At 36.2% G+C, this 20,847-nt stretch overlaps 1 protein-coding gene across 1 annotated transcript; it reads right to left on the bottom strand.

Annotated features, from left to right (window-relative positions):
* Positions 1-2,656: 2,656 nt before the first annotated feature.
* On the bottom strand, positions 2,657-18,891 carry LOC129453633 (uncharacterized). Its single transcript, XM_073858758.1, has 13 exons — positions 18,766-18,891; positions 17,082-17,123; positions 14,763-14,952; positions 9,380-9,519; positions 9,004-9,268; positions 8,781-8,917; positions 8,489-8,530; positions 7,163-7,424; positions 5,048-5,187; positions 4,401-4,665; positions 3,707-4,113; positions 3,043-3,139; positions 2,657-2,935 (listed from the first exon to the last, which is right to left on the bottom strand). The coding sequence occupies exons 1-11, from the start codon at positions 18,797-18,799 to the stop codon at positions 3,939-3,941; spliced, it is 1,692 nt and encodes a 563-aa protein (XP_073714859.1). The 5' UTR covers positions 18,800-18,891; the 3' UTR covers positions 2,657-2,935; positions 3,043-3,139; positions 3,707-3,938.
* Between the last annotated feature and the right edge of the window lie 1,956 nt (positions 18,892-20,847).

The raw sequence follows: 20,847 nt of genomic DNA on the forward strand, positions 1-20,847 counted from the left end.
GAGAATGTTGCATCACTGCTAAGGTCAAAATAACATTTTATTAATCTAAAATAAACTTTGTAATGTTCTAAAAAAGTATGTTCTCAGAATGTGTTTTTATAAAATGTTGGTGGCAAGAACGTTACGGGAACATTATACTATACATAAAGTAACGTCCCAGCAACGTTAAGCAAACTGGACATTTTAACATTCTTAGAACGTTACAAATAAACGTTTGTAGAACGTTATATTTTTTGTGAAATTTAGGTGGCAAGAACGTTGTAGGAACGTTATGCTAACCATAAAATAACGTTCTAGCAACGTTTAGCAAACTGGACATTTTAACGTTCTTAGAACGTTACAAATAAACGTTTGTAGAACGTTATATTTTTTGTGAAATTTAGGTGGCAAGAACGTTGTAGGAACGTTATGCTAACCATAAAATAACGTTCTAGCAACGTTAAGCAAACTGGACATTTTCACGTTTTTAGAACATTCCAAATAACGTTCCCACAACCAAAACAGAACGTTAGGAAAACGTTCTCGGAACATAAATTTGTTAGCTGGGAATGCTCCTGAATAATCAGTGATTGACAGCTCAGGAACAAAACAGTCGCATAATGAGCCGCATAATGAGCCACATAATGAGCCTTGTAGGAATGTTCAACAGGAATGTAACTTTCCCTGTAGTAAAACCATGATAAGGTGTACTTGGGATTTTATTATATATATATATATATATATATATATATATATATATATATATATATATATATATATATATATATATATATATATATATATATATATAAAATGTGTGTATATATAGAAATATTTTCTAATTTCACAAGTATACCTAAAACCATAGTAATCATAGTAAAGGTACTGTTACCATGATAAGGTTTACTGGTAACACTTTATTATAATGTTCATGATTTAACATTAGTTAATGTATTAACTAACATGAACAGACCATGAGCAATACATTTGTTACATTATTTATTCATCTTTGTTAATGTTAGTTAATAGAAATAAATCTGTTCATTGTTTGTTCATGTTAGTTCTGTACTGTTTGGCCATCGTAAAAATTAACACAGGGTTAGTATTTGGTTGGCCAGCGAGAGGTTTACTTTTGTGCAGTAAACAACTCTAATGAAGAACTGCCTATCCTTGTCTGGACTCTTATTTGTGTTTAGGTAATCATTATAGTAGAAACAAACACAACAAGGGACAAGTGTGACAAACTTGTTTGTTTACATCCGCCGCCGCCATTACTCCCTCACGTGTTGATCATGAAAGCAGTAATGCGAGTGATCCTGTGTTTAATAAACTTGCTGTGCGGAGATATAACCTTAGACGCAACTAAATAAGGATTGTACTGTTTGCAATCGCGTATTTTATACGAATACCAAAAACCGCGTCGATTTCCTGACTCGTGTGTTTGTGTATGTGCGTTTCCCCACACGTGAAATGTTTGATGGAAGAACAAAGAAACACTTGCGTCTGGAGATATTGACACACATACGCAAGTAAATAAGGATTTAGATGTCATGTTTTGGTGCAATCGGATTTTGGTGCAATCGGATCCAAGGAATGGAGAGACTGGATTGTGGATTGCGTATCCATTGACTGCAGGAGGCACAAGTTATGCATATGGATGTCTCTGCTCATTCACTTCAATGGCGCAGGGGTGTGGCGATCTCATCTCATTATAGATAATCAGGTAACATTAGAGACACGGTCTCTCTCCTACTTCTCATACAGTTTACACTGAATGACAATATATGTTTTCGATCTCACTTACATCATTTAAAAGCTGACATTCCAAGCATTTTGTAGACATTTATCTTTTGTTTCTGAGACATGTATTCGCTAAGTTACAGTTTATTTTTCTGACGCGTTTGAGAAAGGACTTCCCTGAGGGAGAGGGAACAAAACGCGCATCATGTTTATTTTCTTAATTTTGTGATAAGCACAACATTCTGTTTTTATTGGGAGTGGACAGAAAAAAAACACTTTAACACTTTAACGTTTTAAATGATGTATAAATCATATCTGTATGTCAAAAATCAGCAGAGTTATCTAAGTCTCTTTGCGGAGTGATTGAAAAATAAATAGTTTGCGTCGCCCGCGCCGCAGCCGACCCCAGAGTGTTAAGGAGCGTTTCACACCTGTAATTTGAAAGCGGTGTTAGCACCGCTTTTTACCAGGGTTATGAAACCCTGCTCTGGAGCAGGGTTAGCACCGCATTTGTGGTGTTAACCCCGCATTGTGGTGCCAAAAGCATGCAGTGTGAAACGAAGCAGGGTTAGAATGTTATGACCCTAATTAAACACAGCTGAAGTAGCTAATCAAGGCTTGATAATTACAGACAGGTGTGTTGAAACTGGGTTGGAGACTTCTGACCCAGGGTTTAGGAATGCACAGTGTGAAACGTCAAATTATGACTACCCAGGGTTATCTCTTAACCCCTGGTTAAGTGTGAACAGTGTGAAACATGAAAAAAATAACCCAGGATTCCGTTAACCCTGGTTTTAGAATAACCCAGGGTTAACAATTTCAGGTGTGAAAAGCCCTATTGACTACTGAATTAAACTTTTCTCTTGAAATTATCTTCAAAAAAAACTTTTAGACACAATGAAGAGAAGCTGCCACAGTAAATAAAGAGTGAAATGATTTTATAATAAATAAATACATTGATTAATTATTACTATTAAACCATTTTTAATACCTAATTTAACCAACTAATGATATGTTGACATTATAAATAGCTGAAAGTTTTATCTAGATATTACAGAATAAAGTAAGCAGAGATCTTTAAAAGTCTTTAAAATCTACAGTACATTATGATTTTTATTTAAAGAGACAAAAGAAATCTTATGTAATGTCAATTAAATTAGCATTTAACTTTTCAAGATCAGCATAAATTCCCCAGATTAATTTTCGTCTCTGCAAGCTGTAAAAGAATAATTTTTGGTAATGATATCACACTGTTTCTCAAAGTAAATATGCATACACAAACAGAAATGATGTTATTGAATGCGTTTGTGAGAACATACTCACGTATTTCATCTTTCACCATGATAATTTCCTTCACAGGGTCTTGAGACCACTGCACCGTCACATTTTTTAATCCGCTGTTATCCAGAGCAGTTTCCAACTAAAACAAATAATTATACTTTTTAAAAATGAGTTATTTTTACATTCTCTGGTAAAAAAAAACCTTCAAAATAATGTATGATTTGTTGGAATCTGTTTGAAATCAATGTTAAAGTTAAGTTAAGTCAGCAAAGTTGACAAATGACACTGCATGGAGCAGAGGCACCTGACTTTATGATTGCCTAGCTAACGCTGCGTGGAGCAGAGACGCCTGACTTTATGCCTGCACAGCTGGCGCTGCATGTGGCAGCATTTGAAGTAGATCAAAAATGTTCATCAAAGTTGTCCTACAACAAGAACGGGTATTGTTCAAAACTACAGACAACTTTTATGAAAGGTTTTGATCCACTTCAAATGTTGACTGGTATATTTGCATAATCAATTACAGACCTTACTAATGCAATGTACTTTTTGAGCTACAGAAACACTGATAATCAGATATCAGACATACAGAAATATCTGTAATGCTATTTTATAAAGCAGCGATTTTGTATAAATTTGTGTAGTTGTGAATCTTATAAAAATGAACTTTAATGAGAAATAATCACTGTTGATTTCTTTCTCTCACCTCTTTCAGTAGATTGTTTTTCACTGTAGTGTCAGTCAAATCAGCACTTGAGCTAAACTTCATCTGTACCATAGACCTTTTAACACAGACACCTAACATCCATGCAGATACAAAAACACACAATTTCTAAAACATAAAAAACACTAATGCACAAAATTCAGAAACACGTTTGCAAAAATACATGTTTCTTAGAGTTCTGACAAAAATATGTGATAATGTAAGGACATAATTATTATTGGTTAATGCTATAAAGCAATACTACAGACTTACCTGCAAAGACCGCAACCTCACACATAGCAATGATCTTCTCATCTCCAGGAAGAAACACATTCACATAACGTCCCTCCATTAGAGAACAACTGTAGGTGTAGGACTCACCTGCTGGAATACCAGAAATAACAGCACATCTAGAGAGAAAGAGATTATATATATATATATATATATATATATATATATATATATATATATATATATATAATATAATAATTACACACACAAATATATTAGGCAAACACAACGTTTTATTATGTATGCAATTAATCTTTTGACTTTTAATCTTTTTACCCTAGTATAAAAAAATTTTAATAAATATTAATCAGAGACTGTTGTGCCTGCATCTACTTAAAACAATCCACATGGACTGTTGACAACAACATTTAAAAACTCATCAGTAATAACTGAAAGAGCTTCTCACAGTGGATTGTTATTTCCGTTGTTTTCCAAAGATTTTCCAATGCGAATCTCTGCTCCCACTATCTGTTGTGGACAGCAATCAACGTTGTTCGTAATGACAACCCGGTCTATACAGTGCACAGCACCCAGATCCAACCTCCACCATGGGTTACTCCCGTATATAGTTTGTGTACATGTTGAATCTAGTTTGCCATCAATAGCTTTTTCAGCATAGTTAACAAACCATGTTGATGACTGTAGTACAGCTGCTCCTTGTGCCAAATTTTCTGGAAACGCATTAGGAAAAGTTTGTAAGAACCTGAATCTGGAAGTCAAATGCAGGATTGCACTAAAACAAAGATTCTGTTGTGATACCAATATTCATTTATTAGAATGACATCAGATGCTTTGAATTATGTAAAGAAATCCTATAAACTGCAGTTCTCTTGTCAATGTTAGCTGATGCAAACCAAGTCCACACAAAATATACTTTCTTCACACACATGGCACAAGTTCTGACCCATTTAGATTTCCTGGATATAATCGCCTCATCACTGGCTGTTTTTAAACAATTGGCTGATGTCCGTTAGTTGGGAAAACTACTTTTATTTGCCCTGAAACGAATGATTTGTACTATTGCTCTGATATTATAAACAGACTTTAACCTACCTTCCTTATAAACCTCCACCTCACATAGATTAAGAATCTTCCCAGCCCCAGGAAGAAACACATTGACGTATCGTCCCACCATCCCACCACATGAGTAGATGTAGGACTGACCTGCAGGAATACCAGAAATAACAGCACATCTAAAGAGAGAGAGAATATAAAATATGCACAAATAATAGTCAATAAAAATGCAAACATTGCTTGTCAAATTATTAGAGTTTTATTTTAAATATGAAAATAAAACAAGTACAAACAAATAATATTTAAAAGTGCTTTGTTTAACTTTTAGAAGGATCTCTTGACATTAATGTAATATAATACATTACTATCAGAATACAATCCATCCACTGCTGTCGCAAACTTCTGGTCTCTTAACTATCCCTAGAGTATCAAAAGTGTCTAAAGGTGGTGGATCATTTTCCTACTTAGCCCCTAAGCTCTGAAATGATTTACCAAACAATGTTCGAGAATCAGACAAAGTCGATGACTTTAATTGTAAACTAAAAATATTTCTCTTTAACAAAGCATTGACACAACTCGTCTGGGTAATATACTTATGCCGCAATAGTTAGCCTGTCCAGAGCTGAGCAGATATTCACAACATTAGGTGACACTTGCAATACGTGCGAGCGACCCCTACGCTAATAGAATTTTGTTTTCCAACAGATCCAATTCCAGCTGCCATATATATATATATTTAAATGTAAATTCTTACTGTTACGCAAAATACAATATGCGCCGTGTTATTCTGTCATCTTTTCTCCATTTTTTCCCAAAACGTGACAAACGCCACTCCTCCTTTTCTACAGAATGCAATAAATCTGCTCCACAAATTGCAGCGCACCATTCCACGCAATGTAAAGAAACAATGGCGGTGCGTTGAGAACACGGAATCCTAGTTTTCCTCATCTTGTACTTCATGATTAACAAACAAACAAACAAAAACAAAATAATACTTTAATGGCATTGATAAACCTGTGGTGTGGTTTTCTGTGACGAGAAACATAAGCCATCAACATCTAATAATTTACGTGAGAAGCACTCGGGAGACGGAAAAAGCCGCTTGCTTGTTCCCCCGACAGTATCAAGCTCTCTCGTGCTAACACATTGACCCCAGGGGATCTTATACAAACTTTTATTTTACGCGAAGCCAACGTAAACCGAGCAGGACCAAAACATTTTAGAGCTGATCGCGGTCAAAAAAGTTCAGCGACCCAAGTATAACCGCAGTAATGACAGTGTTTTTAATACGACAAAGTGTTTTGATAAATTCCATTAATATTTGTTTTTTATCCATTAATATTTGTATACCACTAGTCAACTAAATGAATATAACATTGTAAAGATTAATGCACATTTATATTTTGATTCAATAGATTTATAGCATTTGGAAAAAAAAATGTTTTATAATAAATCTTTGAAAATCAAATTATGGATTTGAATATTTTATGTTTTTATAACCTAAAGATGCTATGGGAAAGTATGATATGTAATGTAAAAGTGTGATATGGTTTTCATCTTGTCACTTTCTTGGTATAGAAAACTAGTTTTTACAGAAATTTGTCACAATGGATTTATTTCGTTTTGGAACCAAGTTCTTCATATATGCCCAACTTTACAGCAGAAAAGTATTTGTTTACAGCCAGGTGCAAAAAGCTATTTTTGTCTTTATAGCTAATTTTGCCCTTCATGACAACTTTGAGGAGGAGTGAAGCTTTTTTGTATAATATATATATTAAACTCATCTGTTAAACATTAAAGTTTTGAATAATTAGGGGCAGGGCCACTTGAGTGACGGGTGTCATTGCTGTTACTTTACTGTTGAACTAGGCAGGCGTGGTTTCAGCAACCAACCACTTCAGCTTCACCCACATTCTGCCTTTTTACCCATTTTTGGTTATTCGTGAATGATGCGCAGTGACACGATGTCAAGACGGCAGGCTCCGCCAACTATTGCCTTCTAAAAAGATCTTCACAAATCGGTGACGTCATCATTATTTTTTTTTATAGTTTATGATTTAAAATGAAAATTAGCAGATCTAAGTGTTATGGCACAAAGGTGATAACTTTGAATCTTACTGGTTTTTGTGGGTCTACTTGCCACTGTATACTCACAGTGGATTGTTGTTGCCATTGTTGTCCAAAGAGTTTCCGATGTGAATCTCTGCTCCATTGATTTGGTCTGAGCAGCAGTCTAGTCTGTTACTAATGACAACACTGTCCACGCGGTACGTATAACCCAGATCCACTCTCCACCATGGGTCACTCTCAGAAAGGCTTTCTGTGAACGTATCTAGTTTGCCATCAATAGCCTTGTCAGCAGATCCACTGGAAGATGTGGATGACTGTATAACACCTCCTCCTGATGCCAAATTTTCTGGAAATTTCAATATCAAGGTGTGTAATATGGTGAATGTTTAAAATGTTAAGGGGTGGTTTCCTGGACAGGTCTTATGCTTGTCCCAGACTAAAGTGCATGTTTGAGCTTGCATAACTTGCACTGAAATATCTGGTCATATGCACATCAGTATTGTTTTATTTTTTAAGGGTATGTTTGTTAAAAACTACTTAAATGTCCTAATATAACTAGTCTCAGCACTGGATTAATCCAAAACCTGTCCGGAAAACCTCCCCAAATAGTTTAACCGTTTCCTTTGTTTTTTTTAAGATGCCAGCTAGCGCTGCCATTTTTTATGTTTTTCACAAAAGTTTTATGCCTGCCAGAAAATTTTTATACCCAGCATAGGTTAAATTACAACCTTACACTGTCTTGAAAATAACCCAGCAGATTTTGGAGTGCAATGATCCCTAAGCATTGTTGCAATTTACTGTAGTTAGTTGCAGGGGCGTAGCCAGAATTTTATTTTTTTGGGGGGGGTCCTATCCTAAAATGAGGGGGCAACTTAACTTTATATATGATGTAGATGGCACATTGTCACCAAATATTAATGAACTCTCATGCGAAGATGACAGCGTAAGTTACGCACAACAACGCGTGACATGAGCTAATCCAACCAAGTTTGAAAATAGCCGCATTTTACCGCGCAGCATTTTGATTGGTCAATCTATCAATCAGACTAAGAAATAAACATTTTTTTATTTTATTTTAAGCAATTGGAAATCTGAGGGGGCCGGACATGTAAATGAGGCTACGCCCCTGGTTAGTTGCCAGTTCCATCAAACACAACAGATGAAAAGTAAAAATGAAAGTGACAAGCTTGTCAAGTTTGCAACGCATTCTCGAAACGTGACCTCTGCATTTAATCCATCCCACTGAGAAGTGAACACAGTGGGCAGCTATCCCAGTGCCCGGGGAGCAATTAGGGTAAGGTGCCTTGCTCAAGGGCAGCAACCCGCCAGCCATGAGATTGGAACTACGACTCTCTAACCACAGACTACTATTGCCCCAAAAATGAACTGCAGTTTATTAAAGAGTCTTACTTGGATATCCATTTTCCATTTCATGATTTGATGGTGATAACTCTGCAAAAAAAGATTCATTTGAATTACAAATACAAAACACATCCAAAATGACATCACACTTCTTGGAACTCCATGTTGAATGTTGTTATCATGTGAGTTACCTTCAAACACCTTTGTTTTCCTTTCATTCACGTTTAAAAAAATCCTAATTTATTCACTAATAAATGAACCACATCTGCATGATGAAATAAATGATAATATAAGGAGATTTATTATAAATTAACATTTTGAAGCAACACTACAGATTTACCCCCAAAGACCTCCACCTCACACATAGACAGAATCTTGTCATTCCCAGGAATAAACACATTCAGATAACGTCCCTCCATTCCAGAACAATTGTAGGTGTGGGGCTGACCTAATGCGATACTAGTTATAACAGCACATCTAGAGAAAGAGAGAGAGAGAGAGAGATGATCTATCGGTGCATCTCTAGTAAAAAACCCATCGGTTTAACTGAAAGAGCTTCTCACAATGGATTGTTGTTGCCGTTGTTCTCCAAAGAGTTTCCAATGCGAATCTCGGCTCCGTTAATTCGATCTGCACAGCAGTACAAAACGTTTGTAATGACAACACTGTTTATACGATATATGGCCTGCAGATCCAGTCTCCACCATGGGTCACTCCCATCAACAGTTTCTGTGCACGGTGAATCTAGTCTGCCATCGATAGCTCTTTCAGCATAGAAATCATCCCATGTTGATGACTGAATAACAGCTGCTCCAGTCGCCAAATTTTCTGGAAATGCATCAAGAAATGTTTGTAAGAACCTGACACGTAAGTAATATACAGTAATATATACTGTAATGGTGTAAAGAGATGAGCTGATGATAATATAAACAGACTTACCTTCTCTATAGACCCACAACTCACACAGACTAAGGTTCTTATTATCTCCAGGAAGGAACACATTGATATAATATCCCATCAATCCATTACAATAGTAGGTGTGGGACTCGTTGGCTGGAATACCATCAATAATAGCACATCTAGAGAGAGAGAGAGAGAGAGAGAGAGAGAGAGAGAGAGAGAGAGAGGTTTGAAAGACAAAGTTTTTAACTTATAAATAAAGCGAAGGAATGCATTTAATAAATAAAACGCCTTTATTGTTATATTATAAACCTTACTGTGTTTGAGGAGCTTGGGTTTCCCAAATTTATTCACACTGCAAGTCTAGCATGGAAACTATGGACCGATTTTGCCCCTGAAATAGGGAACCAATCACAGAACGGGGAGGGGGCAGCAAGACGATGACTATGTCTATGCGACACACCGAAGCAGTTTTGTTTATCCAACACAGCAGCAGACATGAAGTTACTTTTCAATGCAGCCTTTTAGACAGTGTTAAAGTAGTTTTGAACGCAAGTGTATTTAAAAAAGAGCAACTTTTTGCGTTAAACAATTTCATATCCAAGAAGGATGTTTGGATATGGCAAGACATGATAGACACAGAGTTTTATAGGACCAACCTGCTAGGCATCGCCGTAGACGAAGTACATTTAAGTTATAAATGGAAAGTGGTATTTATAAATATCATATTGTCATTATGCCTGTAGCCTATATACTGTGCTTGGCACAGTTCCACTAAGTTGTGTTGCTTTTCAATATCAATATACAGCTACTGGTTTAGCTGTGTCTACACGTACCCGATAAAAGTTGTTTATGTTTGAATTGATGTCGCTGTGAATACGTCATCTGGTATAATTGAAACGATTGGCTATGAGCTACGTACAGACGCATTTGATAAACATTTGTAGTGCCCAATAAACAGCTCTTGGCATTCGTAAACCACGCCTCAAATACGAGAAAATGAGCATATGGTTCCCAGACCACGTCTCATTCTCTATGAGACTGGTCTGGTGTTAGGCAGGCTAGTGTTTGAGCTTATTGAGCAAAATTAAAATAAAAACAAGCAGATCTGAGTGGAATAAATTGAGACAGGGCCGTGCACAGGGGGGTGGCCCGGTGGCTAGAGCAACTGCCCTTCTGCCCTAATCGGCTGAGGTGCCCCTCTCACCAACCCCAGTCAAAGTGTTCTGTTACCGCTCGTCTAAAGATCCACTGGTTCTGGTAATCCCCTTTGTGATTTCCCGCCCGCTCCGCAGCATCTCTCACATTCTGTGTCCACTCTTTGAAGGGCGAAGACGACAGTTTGTTGTATTAAGAGGTACATTCATTACATTACCTCAGTTGTTGAGCTGCTCAATTAGTAATTTGGTAGTTTGAAGCTGAGAGAGGTCGTGTTCTATATTTATTTTTGCTTGCTTGTGTTCTTGTGATCACTACTTAATTTTCTCGTTATCTTTTAGCTTTAATCACATCACAAGAATACAACTTTTGTTATCTCGAGATCACGAGAAAACAAGCTGCTGTTTTCTCGTGATCTCGACATAACAAAAGTTGTATTCTTGTGATGTGATTAAGCTTATACGTGTGTACTCAATAGAACATAATTTTTAGACAGCAAAAGCATATTTAGCAAATTAGCATGGATGAACAAATGAGATTTTACTTCAGGGATTCGCTCAAGATGAAACAGATTTGCCAATAATTGACCATTTGATAGCGCGGTGAATTTAGGGGCCGTCTTTAAAGTACTCCATATACGTTTCTACTTTAAACAGCATTAAAATTGAATAACTTAAAGTCAACAAACAGTAACAAAACCAACTGTAAAGTGTTCGTGGTTGTCAACTATAATGCACACTTTTTTAGATGTTTTATGTTTATTCAAATAAACTGTTAAATACTATTGAAGATAGAAACGTGTACAGTGCACTTTAGAGATGGTCCCTAAATTCACGAACATCAAACTTTATTTATTTATTAAGTCTATCGACAATTAGCTATGCGTGGTAACAGCGAAGAGTCCATATGCATCAGCAGTCCACTTGAAAATAAATGAAATATTATGGACAGGAAATTACATTATGGCATTTGCATTATTATGTCTGGATAGCGAGAAAACAACTTTTGTTATCTCGAGATCATGAGAAAACAAGCAGCAAAAATAAAAATATGGATGCTCTCTGTCTTCTTAAAGTGCTAACAACTTAGCAAACATTTTTAGAATTACAGTGATTGTCTAATGAGTACCCGATGAGATCTAATATAACACCAAATTTGCTGTTGTTGGCACACTTTGTCGACAAAAAATAAAAAACAATGTTTTTAAAAAAAGTCAGAGTTGGAAGGGAGGCTGCAAAAGCTGTTCAAAATTGCAAACATGGATTCAAAGCTTCAGCATGTAAATCAGAATATTAAGAAGTTTTGTCACACTCTAAATCTTGTTATAAAGTCTATTTTCCATTATAATCACTTATATTATTTGATACTAATCTATAACACATCATATTGTTAAAACCATATAAATTGTGCCCCCCGTGCCCCCTTTTTGGTTTGGGCCACTGCCCCTCAAAATGTCTGTGGACGGCCCTGAATTGTGACGTATATTACAAATACTGGATATGCAAAATAATACTAACCCGCTGTTGATAAGCCTGTATTATCTTCAATTCAATTTTATTTATATAGCTCTTTTCTTGTTCATTGTTCCAAAGCAGCTTTACATGAAATAGAAACAAAGAAAAAGCATAGACGTTTTTAAACATAGTTTAGAACAGAGTACATGAAGTTACATGGGGTTAAATGTAATAAATAGTACTCCATTCCAAACTATATTATGAACATAGTTTAGGAGGGACTGCATTAAGGTGTCTAAGGGGGTTTTCACACCTGCGTTGTTTAGTTTGATTGAATCGTACCAGAGTTCGATTGCTCAGTTGGTGCAGTTCGTTTGGGCAGGTGAGAATGCAGCAATCGAACTCTGGTGCGCACCAAAAGCGGACCAAACAACCAGACAGAGACCAGCTTGCAGAGGTGGTCTCGGTACGCTTTCAAACGAACTCTGAGCGGTTCGTTTGTGGTGAGAACACGATCCGAGATTGAACTGACCTTACTGCAAAAGTACTGCGCATTTTGGACTAAACCAGCTGCCGTAGTCAACTGCGCAGTGCATTATTGGATGAGGAAGTGTTTGTTGACCGTTTCTATTAGCAATATTAGCACAATGACAAATCGTACCTAGCTGGAGTTGCGAGGAGGTGCGGGCGGAGCCTCGAAATTTTTTTGTCTTCGCCGTTTGTAGTGCATTAAACCGTTGTTTTCAAGCCGCATCCGTGATTCATTCTGAAAATGAACAGTTTGTCTAGAGTGCTGTATACAAACTATGTATAACAACCACGGAGACATTACAGCGTGCAGCCGTCTGTCCATGGTGTCTGCTGTATTATCCTTCTTTTGTTTACTTCCGGGGGTTCCGTTGGAATTTGCCGCACGTTGATTCTGACCAATCGTGAAGCCGTTTAGGAAATACGTTCAAATACATGTGGCCAATGAGTGATGCTGATCTTATCGCATGACAGAGTTTTGGTTCGTTTCAATTGGTGCGGATCAGAGCAATCAGTGTGGTGTGAAATGGAACCAAATCTGCTAAAAAAGTTACAATGTATTATTTTTTGCTTTTGGTCCGGACCAAATGAACCGAATTACAGATGTGAAAAAAGATTTAGCGCAACGTCTAAATGGGCATGTACAAATGCACTTTTGTTAATTTAACGACGGGAAAAATGGTTTGTGCGCCGAGCGCATGGTCAAAAAGGGTAGGTCCTATTTTTTAATGATTAAAGGCGGAGTCCATGATGTTTTTGAAAGCCAATGTTGATATTTGAAATCACCTAAACAAACACGCCCCTACCCCAATAGAATCTGGACCTTCTGTTGATAGACCTGCCCCACACATACGCAACCCGGCATTTGATTTGATTGGCTACTGTATACGTGTGTTTTGGTAGTCGGCCCGTCTCATTTTCCAAAGCGTTTTTCAAATATCGTGGACTCTGCCTTTAATGGGAGTATGTTGGGCGTAATGTGCAATAAACCAATGAGAGTCTCAGCTCTCATCCCCTTTAAAAGCCAATTGCGCTGGCTCTATGTCTAATCCCTATTTAGATGACGGACTTTGTAAACTGAAAAACTAAGCGGAGGAAGAAGATCCCTAGTTTAAGATTAATGTTAAATAATTGTGTTGTTTTTCACTTGTATTGAAATTGTTATTTTTTCATTAAAACCTTTAAAACCCGTTTTCTTTTAGTCATGGAAGTAAAAACGCAGGCTTTTAATTGCTATAAATATATGCATGTATTTGATGTAATATCATCAAAAAAATAATTTACAAGTATGTAAGAAAAGGTTTACTGTAAAAATACTTTATTTGTAACAAACAAATTTATAAGACGGCCCACCGCAAGGTTCAGCACTTGGACAGCATCAGTTTTTTAAGGATTACTTAAAAATGTTTCTCATCTCATCATATCCGTAGGTACAGAGTCATCCATAAATCCGTGAGGTAGCATTTAAAAAAAACAGATGCATTTGTTTAAAGCAAAGAATTTACTTACTTACCAGGCTACAGGTGAAGCAGCTCATTGTGCCTTCTAACGTCTCATAATTAGTCCTCATTTATGTCCAAGAGACTCAATAATAATCTTTTACATTCAATCATATAATCTTTCACATAACCGTTTTTGTGCTGCTGCACATTCATGTATGTGTTAAGCAAACAGCAAACCGGTGTTGTCGTCCCATTTAGGCGCATATTACTAATACGCTCTTTAAATAACAAAAAAAAAACATATTGTGTCATTGACTTTAGAGCAGGTTTTTGTTGGTCAATGGCATAGTCTATTTTAGTTGGCTCAAAATAGCAATGCACCAACAATACGCCTGAACACACCTTGTTTTCAGACCAGAACGCCCATGGGTGCAAAAGGGTGTGCAAATGCATTTGCTATTTAAACAATGTGGTGCTAAACATAAAAATTAAAATTGCGCAGGGTGGAAACTAGCAAAAGACACTTGCGTTGCCCATTGCGCTGCATTGCGCCGGGTGTAAGATAGAGCCCTTAATGCTAATAATGCAATAACTATATATATATATATATATATACCCACTTTTTGTGGCAGCACTTGTCTTTAAATTTATATGGTCAGATTAATTGAGTCACAGTCCTTTAGTTTTAAAGTTTATTTTAATAATTTGAACAGAAATAACCTAAAATGTTTTTGTTTTATGAGCATAAACATGCAGATTTCATGTTGTAAGGGTTGCATATCTTCATTAGCACAGCTGTGCTTCTTAAAACAATAGCAGCCGAATCAGTGGATAACTCACAGTGGATTGCTGTTGCCGTTGTTGACATCCGAACTGCCAATGCGAAGCTCTGCTCCAGTTATTTGTTCTGATCCACAGTTTAGTCTGTTATTGAAGACAACTCTGTTCACACGATATGTATAAGTCATATACAGTCTCCACCATGGGTCACTCCCAGTATTGGGTTCTAAGCATTCGCTATAATAAACTTCTGTAAAATGTAATAAAAAGTAATAACAAACAATAAACAAACAAACAAATAAAATGGGGTAAAATGTTTCATCTTACTCAAAAATTTGTCTCTGCTTTTAAACTGTTAAATATGGATATTTTTCTTAAAAAAAAATAATAAAAATAAGCAAAAAGCTGAAATAATTGCATATGTGTAAAGGAATTTTGTTAGAGATCAGATTCTGAATGATTATCAAAACATTCACAGAGTTTAAAATTGGTAAATAATGTTTTGAATCAGTTTTTGTTGCACCAACCACAAGAGCAATTCCAAAGCCTGCCGAAACAGGATCCGGGACCTCTGGTTTTGAATGTTTATGTTTCAGTACTTATGTGCGCTGATCCGCCACATCACGTGGTATAAAAACAACGAAAACACAATATACTATACATATTAAAAATAAGCCAATCCTGGTCCGTTGCAGTCGTAGAAATTCCTCTTTTAGAAATGTCAGCCAGAAAACGACCCAATCTGGACAACTGATGCTCAGTGGCAGCAAAGTCTGCCAATCAGTAATGAGATTGCAAGTTAAGCCAGTAGGGGGAGCCAAATAGAGGTGCAAAACCACTTGTTTAAAATCCCCCACCCTAATAGAGCTATCTGAGAGATGTTTTTAGGAAGCTTCTAAGGCATTACAGACATAAAACAAAAAAATGTTTGTCTACACGTCACAGAACAAGAATAAATAGCCCGTTCAATCATTCTATGTCACCTTTAAGTGTGATTCGGACGTGAAAAGTGCTGCATAATTACATAATGTACGCACTTCCGGTGACAAACCCTGTGTCGCAATCCGTTCCCTAGCTACTGAAAGACTGTTCTTCACCACATATTGTATAAAAAACATATAACGTTAATGTACATCGATGATAAATGCTCGTCTGAGAAATGTATTTCTGCTTTTCTTTGCGCGAAGGGACATATTATGATCAAAGATATTGGACTTTGTTATTATGATCGAGACTTTCTCCATCTTTAACCAGAAGCCCCGTCTCAGACTAATACAGTATGCAACTGTGAGTTTAAACATTTTCTTAATGTTTTTAGTGGTGTCATTTTATTATTTACAATTTATAGTCAGAAGTATTACTCCAGTCAACTATTTAAGGGGGCAGACTTTGTGTCGTGTCATAGGCTGTAAGATTTACTGTTGTTGGAATAAAATGTACACCTAAATGACAACACATGCAATTTTGTATTGTGCCATGTTGTTTGACGGCCATTTTCTCATTAAATAACAATCTCTCAAATGAGTTCTTTAGTAAAATCCATACCTGTCGAAATCTGTCGTAGCCATTTTGCTGACGAGGAATGACATATCATTGTTCGGATCTACATCCATGCAACGTAATTAACGTAAAAACTAATTGCGTTACTAATTCAGTTTATATTAGAGTTCTGTGTTTTCAAGTGGATTAATAATTTGGTGGGGCACTGCCCATATACTGTAGATAAGCTACTGTCGGTTATTTATAATTGTTTTATAATTTTCCCCTTGAAACATTGTACTGCCTGTATGGCATCATGGTAAGGTAGCGTGCACACCAAAGCTTTTAAACGCGTCTGAAAACGCCCGGAGGACGCCGGATGCCAGCTGTTTTTCAGCCAAGCAGTTTGGTTGCTGTGATACTTGAGCTGTGAGCCGGTTGGTTGTTGTAATATTTGTCCCGCCCTTCGTCCACTGTGATTGTATGGCCGTGTGAGAACTTACATTGACGAGCTGAGCGTTTCACCCAAAGTTGAATATTTTTTGACCACAGCGCAGAAAAATCGGACAGCTGCTTGCTGTTTTGAAAAAAGATGCACTTCCATTGGAAAAAAAACATACGCCTGCCACGGTCGTAAACACTTTGTTGTGTACGCCCCCAGTTTATGTACATTCTATGCTTTGCCCACCCTGTTTTATAAAGGCCCACACACTTGAACATTTCTGGCTTCGCCACTGCTTACATATCCATGCATAATATTGCTGGAATATAATTAAAATGTGTATATATATATATATGTAATCTGCATTCTGGCCTGATCGGTGGCTATAAGTGGCTAAAAGGTCCCAGAAAGTAAAAATGTTTAATTGTACAGTAGTTAATAAAATAAAAGAGTTTCACCTGCATATCCATTTGCCATGTCTAGGATTGATGATATTAACACTGCAAAGAACAGGTGAACACAAAATTCAAATGAGTTACAAGCAAGTTTATATTTGTAATTTATTTGAATTACAAATACTTAACCTTTCAGTACATTGAGTGACACTCAATCCAAACTGACATTTCATTACTTTTTACATCATCTCGGTGTCAGAATCCTGCCGGATCCTGTTGGTATTTAGATCTAGTTTAGCATGGCAGGGTTCTGACAGTACATATGTTCTATGTGGGAAATGTGTGGTTTTAGTATTGGTTTATTCTGACCACGCATTTCCAAGGTCTTGTCACTTTTTCCCCGATCCCTTACTCGTGATTATTTTCCAGGTGTATGTAATTTACTTTGTCCCTATTTATTGTCCTTGTGTTTGCTGTTCTGTGCACGTTCGTCTTGTCTCATGCCCTGTCGGTTCCTGTGAGTTTTTTGATGTTTATAGTCCTGATCTGTTACAGTCCTGACAGAACGAACACAAAACACGAACCCAGATGCGGACGATAACAACAAAGGAATTTATTATAAAAACAGGGGAAAAACGGGAAAACAAAACCCACGAGGGGGCAAAACAAGACTAGGGAAACACGAAACTAAACTAATACTAAACTTGACAAAAACTAACAATAAACTCTTCAACAGATTACACAGATCAGGACTATAAACATCAAAAAACTCACAGGAACCGACAGGGCATGAGACAAGACGAACGTGCACAGAACAGCAAACACAAGGACAATAAATAGGGACAAAGTAAATTACATACACCTGGAAAATAATCACGAGTAAGGGATCGGGGAAAAAGTGACATGACCCGGGAAATGCGTGGTCAGAATAACCCAATACTACAACCACACATTTCCCACATAGAACATATGTACTGTCAGAACCCTGCCATGCTAAACTAGGATTCTGACGCTCGGGTTTTGTTACCATGCAAGCTACTTTGAAACACTTTTTTTATTTAGTTCACAATTTAAGCAGTGATTATAAATTAATATATTTACTAATAAATTAAACACATCCGTTTAATACTGATGCAAATTGACCAATTCATATGCAATGAGGTCAGAAGAGTCAATGTAATCAATATGTCCAGACTTGCAACAAGCCGAAACCATTCCTGTTGAATCCTTTCAAAAACAAAATGTATGAAACTATTTACCTGTAGTGGCCCCTATAAAAAATATTTGAATACTTTTGAAAAATTTAGATACATATTAAAAAAATATATAAAAGCTTTCACTTCTTCAGTTCTTTCACTTTTCTCATTCCAGCTGTCAATTTGATTTTTAATGTAAGCCAGTTCTCTTCAGGTTCACAAAGATTTATTAACACAACCAAAAACGTTTAAACATTGATTTTGGATAGGATTTAGCTTATCAAGCAAGTCTGATCAGAAATACTTAAGAGAACAGTCTGAAACCTTAAATGTAAACAAAATCCCCCAGTAAATATGAGCACATCATAAAAAAAAACAGTAAATTGGATTGAATAGATTCAATGTCAAGCAAATGGCGCAAACGTTACTTTGGCCAATATACTTAAAATACAGCACATGATGTAAAGCATGAAATAAACGGTTGCGAAACATTTACTGCTAGAAATATTCAATGCAATGTTGAGAAATAACATGCAAAGTTTGTACTTTACCCAGTAAGATCAGCAGGCAGCTGCAAAACTTCATGTTTGCATCTATCTGTCTTTTACAATGAAGACTGAGACGTAAATCAGTTTGATAGATGACGACCCATCCTCTGTCTCCGTGCTGGTGTCTCCTCCTCTACATCTCCATCGCTCTCACCTGTATCTCCTCTACTTTATGGTCAGAAAGAAAATATAGACTTTGACAGAATTAAGAAAAAGGTTTTGGCTTAAAAATGGTATGCATTATGAGGGTTTCCAGGACAGGGTTTAGATTAATCCAGGACTAGGCCTTAGTTATATTAGGAAATTTAAGTAGTTTTTACAAGCAAACCTTACAAAAAACAAAAAGCAAACATGTTATTCATTTTGAAGAATTTGAGATTGTTGTGGTAGCATTTTACTACAAAGCATTTAATGGTAAAATAAATAGATGGGTAGGTAGGTAGCTATAAATATCTTACTAAATTATCATTGATTCTTCATCAATTAAAATTTTAATTGGAAGGGTTTCATTTAAATTTAAATCTTGGTATATAGAAATGTATTTCTGAACATCTTTTTTTACATTTCCTACAGGTCATCAAACTAAATTTTGGATTATTTTCATTGAAAATATGCTTTTGTCACTTTGACAATAAATTGTTATTAAATACCCAGACAGCAGACGACTCTGGGCCGGATCCGCTCCGGATCTGTGCCGAAGTCAACAGCTCCGGTGCTGATCCGGCCCAGAGTCGTCTGCTGTCTGAGTAAATGTCCTGCAGAGTTTAGTTCCTACCAAAAATTAAACACACCTGAAAAATCTAATTTATAGAATAATTTATTAAAATGCGCGTCTTCTTTAATCAACATTGTTAATGTTGTGTAATTGTTCGTGACGTTTTTTATTTGAATCTTGATTCATTTACATTAGAGTCGGAGAGTCCATCCTTATTTAAATTCAATGTAAGCCTAGTATTATGTTGCAGTTGTTGTGTAAAATATCATTAAATAGTGCTAAATGAATCTTTTTTTTAGCATTTCTGCCTTTTGTTAAACTGTGAATCTTTTAAACTACTCTCATTTTCGCTCTTTAAATTTGTTCATTGCTTATTTCAGTTGAATAGGCTGCTTTGCTATTCAGTGAGTATTTCTTTATATGTTTTGTATACCCAAATAGCAGATTTTGCTCTGAGAGAACTCAAGTCACTTTTATGTATACAAGTATAGAGCTTTATACGATATAAATCTTCACAAAGGTTTTTACATTCTTCTTAGCCTTTAGGCTCACATCACTGGGCATCTGCTGAAGATATATGATCTAATGTATATTTTAAGATTGCAATTTTATATGTATGTGTGTATCATTTTAAAGGTCATAGTGCGATGAGTAAAAAATGTCTCATTTCTATAAGTCTAAGATAAGGTGGACCAAAGTTTTATAACTTAGGATATGAGATGTATTAAGATAAAGTAGGACAGGGATTCCCAAAGTGTGGTACATGCACGATTAACATGAATCTTTATGGTGAGAAAACAAAGCTTTTTTGTGTTTTTCTTTTTTTGTTTGAAGTGGGGATTGGGGGTGCGCCAACCTGGTTGGGGCATAGAAGGGGGTGCGCAGGGAAAAAGTTTGGGAACTGCTGACTTAGGACATGAGATGTTTTTCTCATAGAGGTGTGGCTTCACCAAAAGACTTCTGGCAATTTGACCAGGTGTCCTTTAAGGTCACCTGGAGTGGGTCAAACTAAATTTCTTTGTTGACCTTTATGATGTCCTTGTTCTGGTGAGTATTTAGGGTAGATTGGCAAAGAATTCAAGGAAGCATCTCTATTCAGAAAATCCCACATCGCTGTGTGTCTTTAATTGCCAGGTATGATTAGACTTTGTATCTTTTCAGTTAATGTTATTTTTGATGTGAATGTTGATATTTTTCATTGATGAATTTGAATAACCAAATGATTGATTTAACTCATTCACCGCCAGCCTTTTTTTTTAAGTTACAAGAGTGGTTTTAAAGCATTTTTGTTATTTTCACAAAAGTTTCACAAAATGCCTTTTCGGAAAATTTTCTTCTAAAAATATATAAACACAAATATATAAAATAAA

The sequence above is a fragment of the Misgurnus anguillicaudatus genome, chromosome 21, assembly GCF_027580225.2.
Source record: "Misgurnus anguillicaudatus chromosome 21, ASM2758022v2, whole genome shotgun sequence".
Lineage (NCBI taxonomy): Eukaryota > Metazoa > Chordata > Actinopteri > Cypriniformes > Cobitidae > Misgurnus > Misgurnus anguillicaudatus.

Coding starts and splice junctions, on each gene's coding strand:
- LOC129453633 (XM_073858758.1), bottom strand. CDS start 18,799: ATGAAGTTTTGCAGCTGCCTGCTGATCTTACTGG. Junction 8,918..9,003: donor AACGGCAACAACAATCCATT/GTGAGAAGCTCT, acceptor CTCTTTCTCTAG/ATGTGCTGTTATAACTAGTA. Junction 4,666..5,047: donor GGTGGAGGTTTATAAGGAAG/GTAGGTTAAAGT, acceptor ATGCGTTTCCAG/AAAATTTGGCACAAGGAGCA.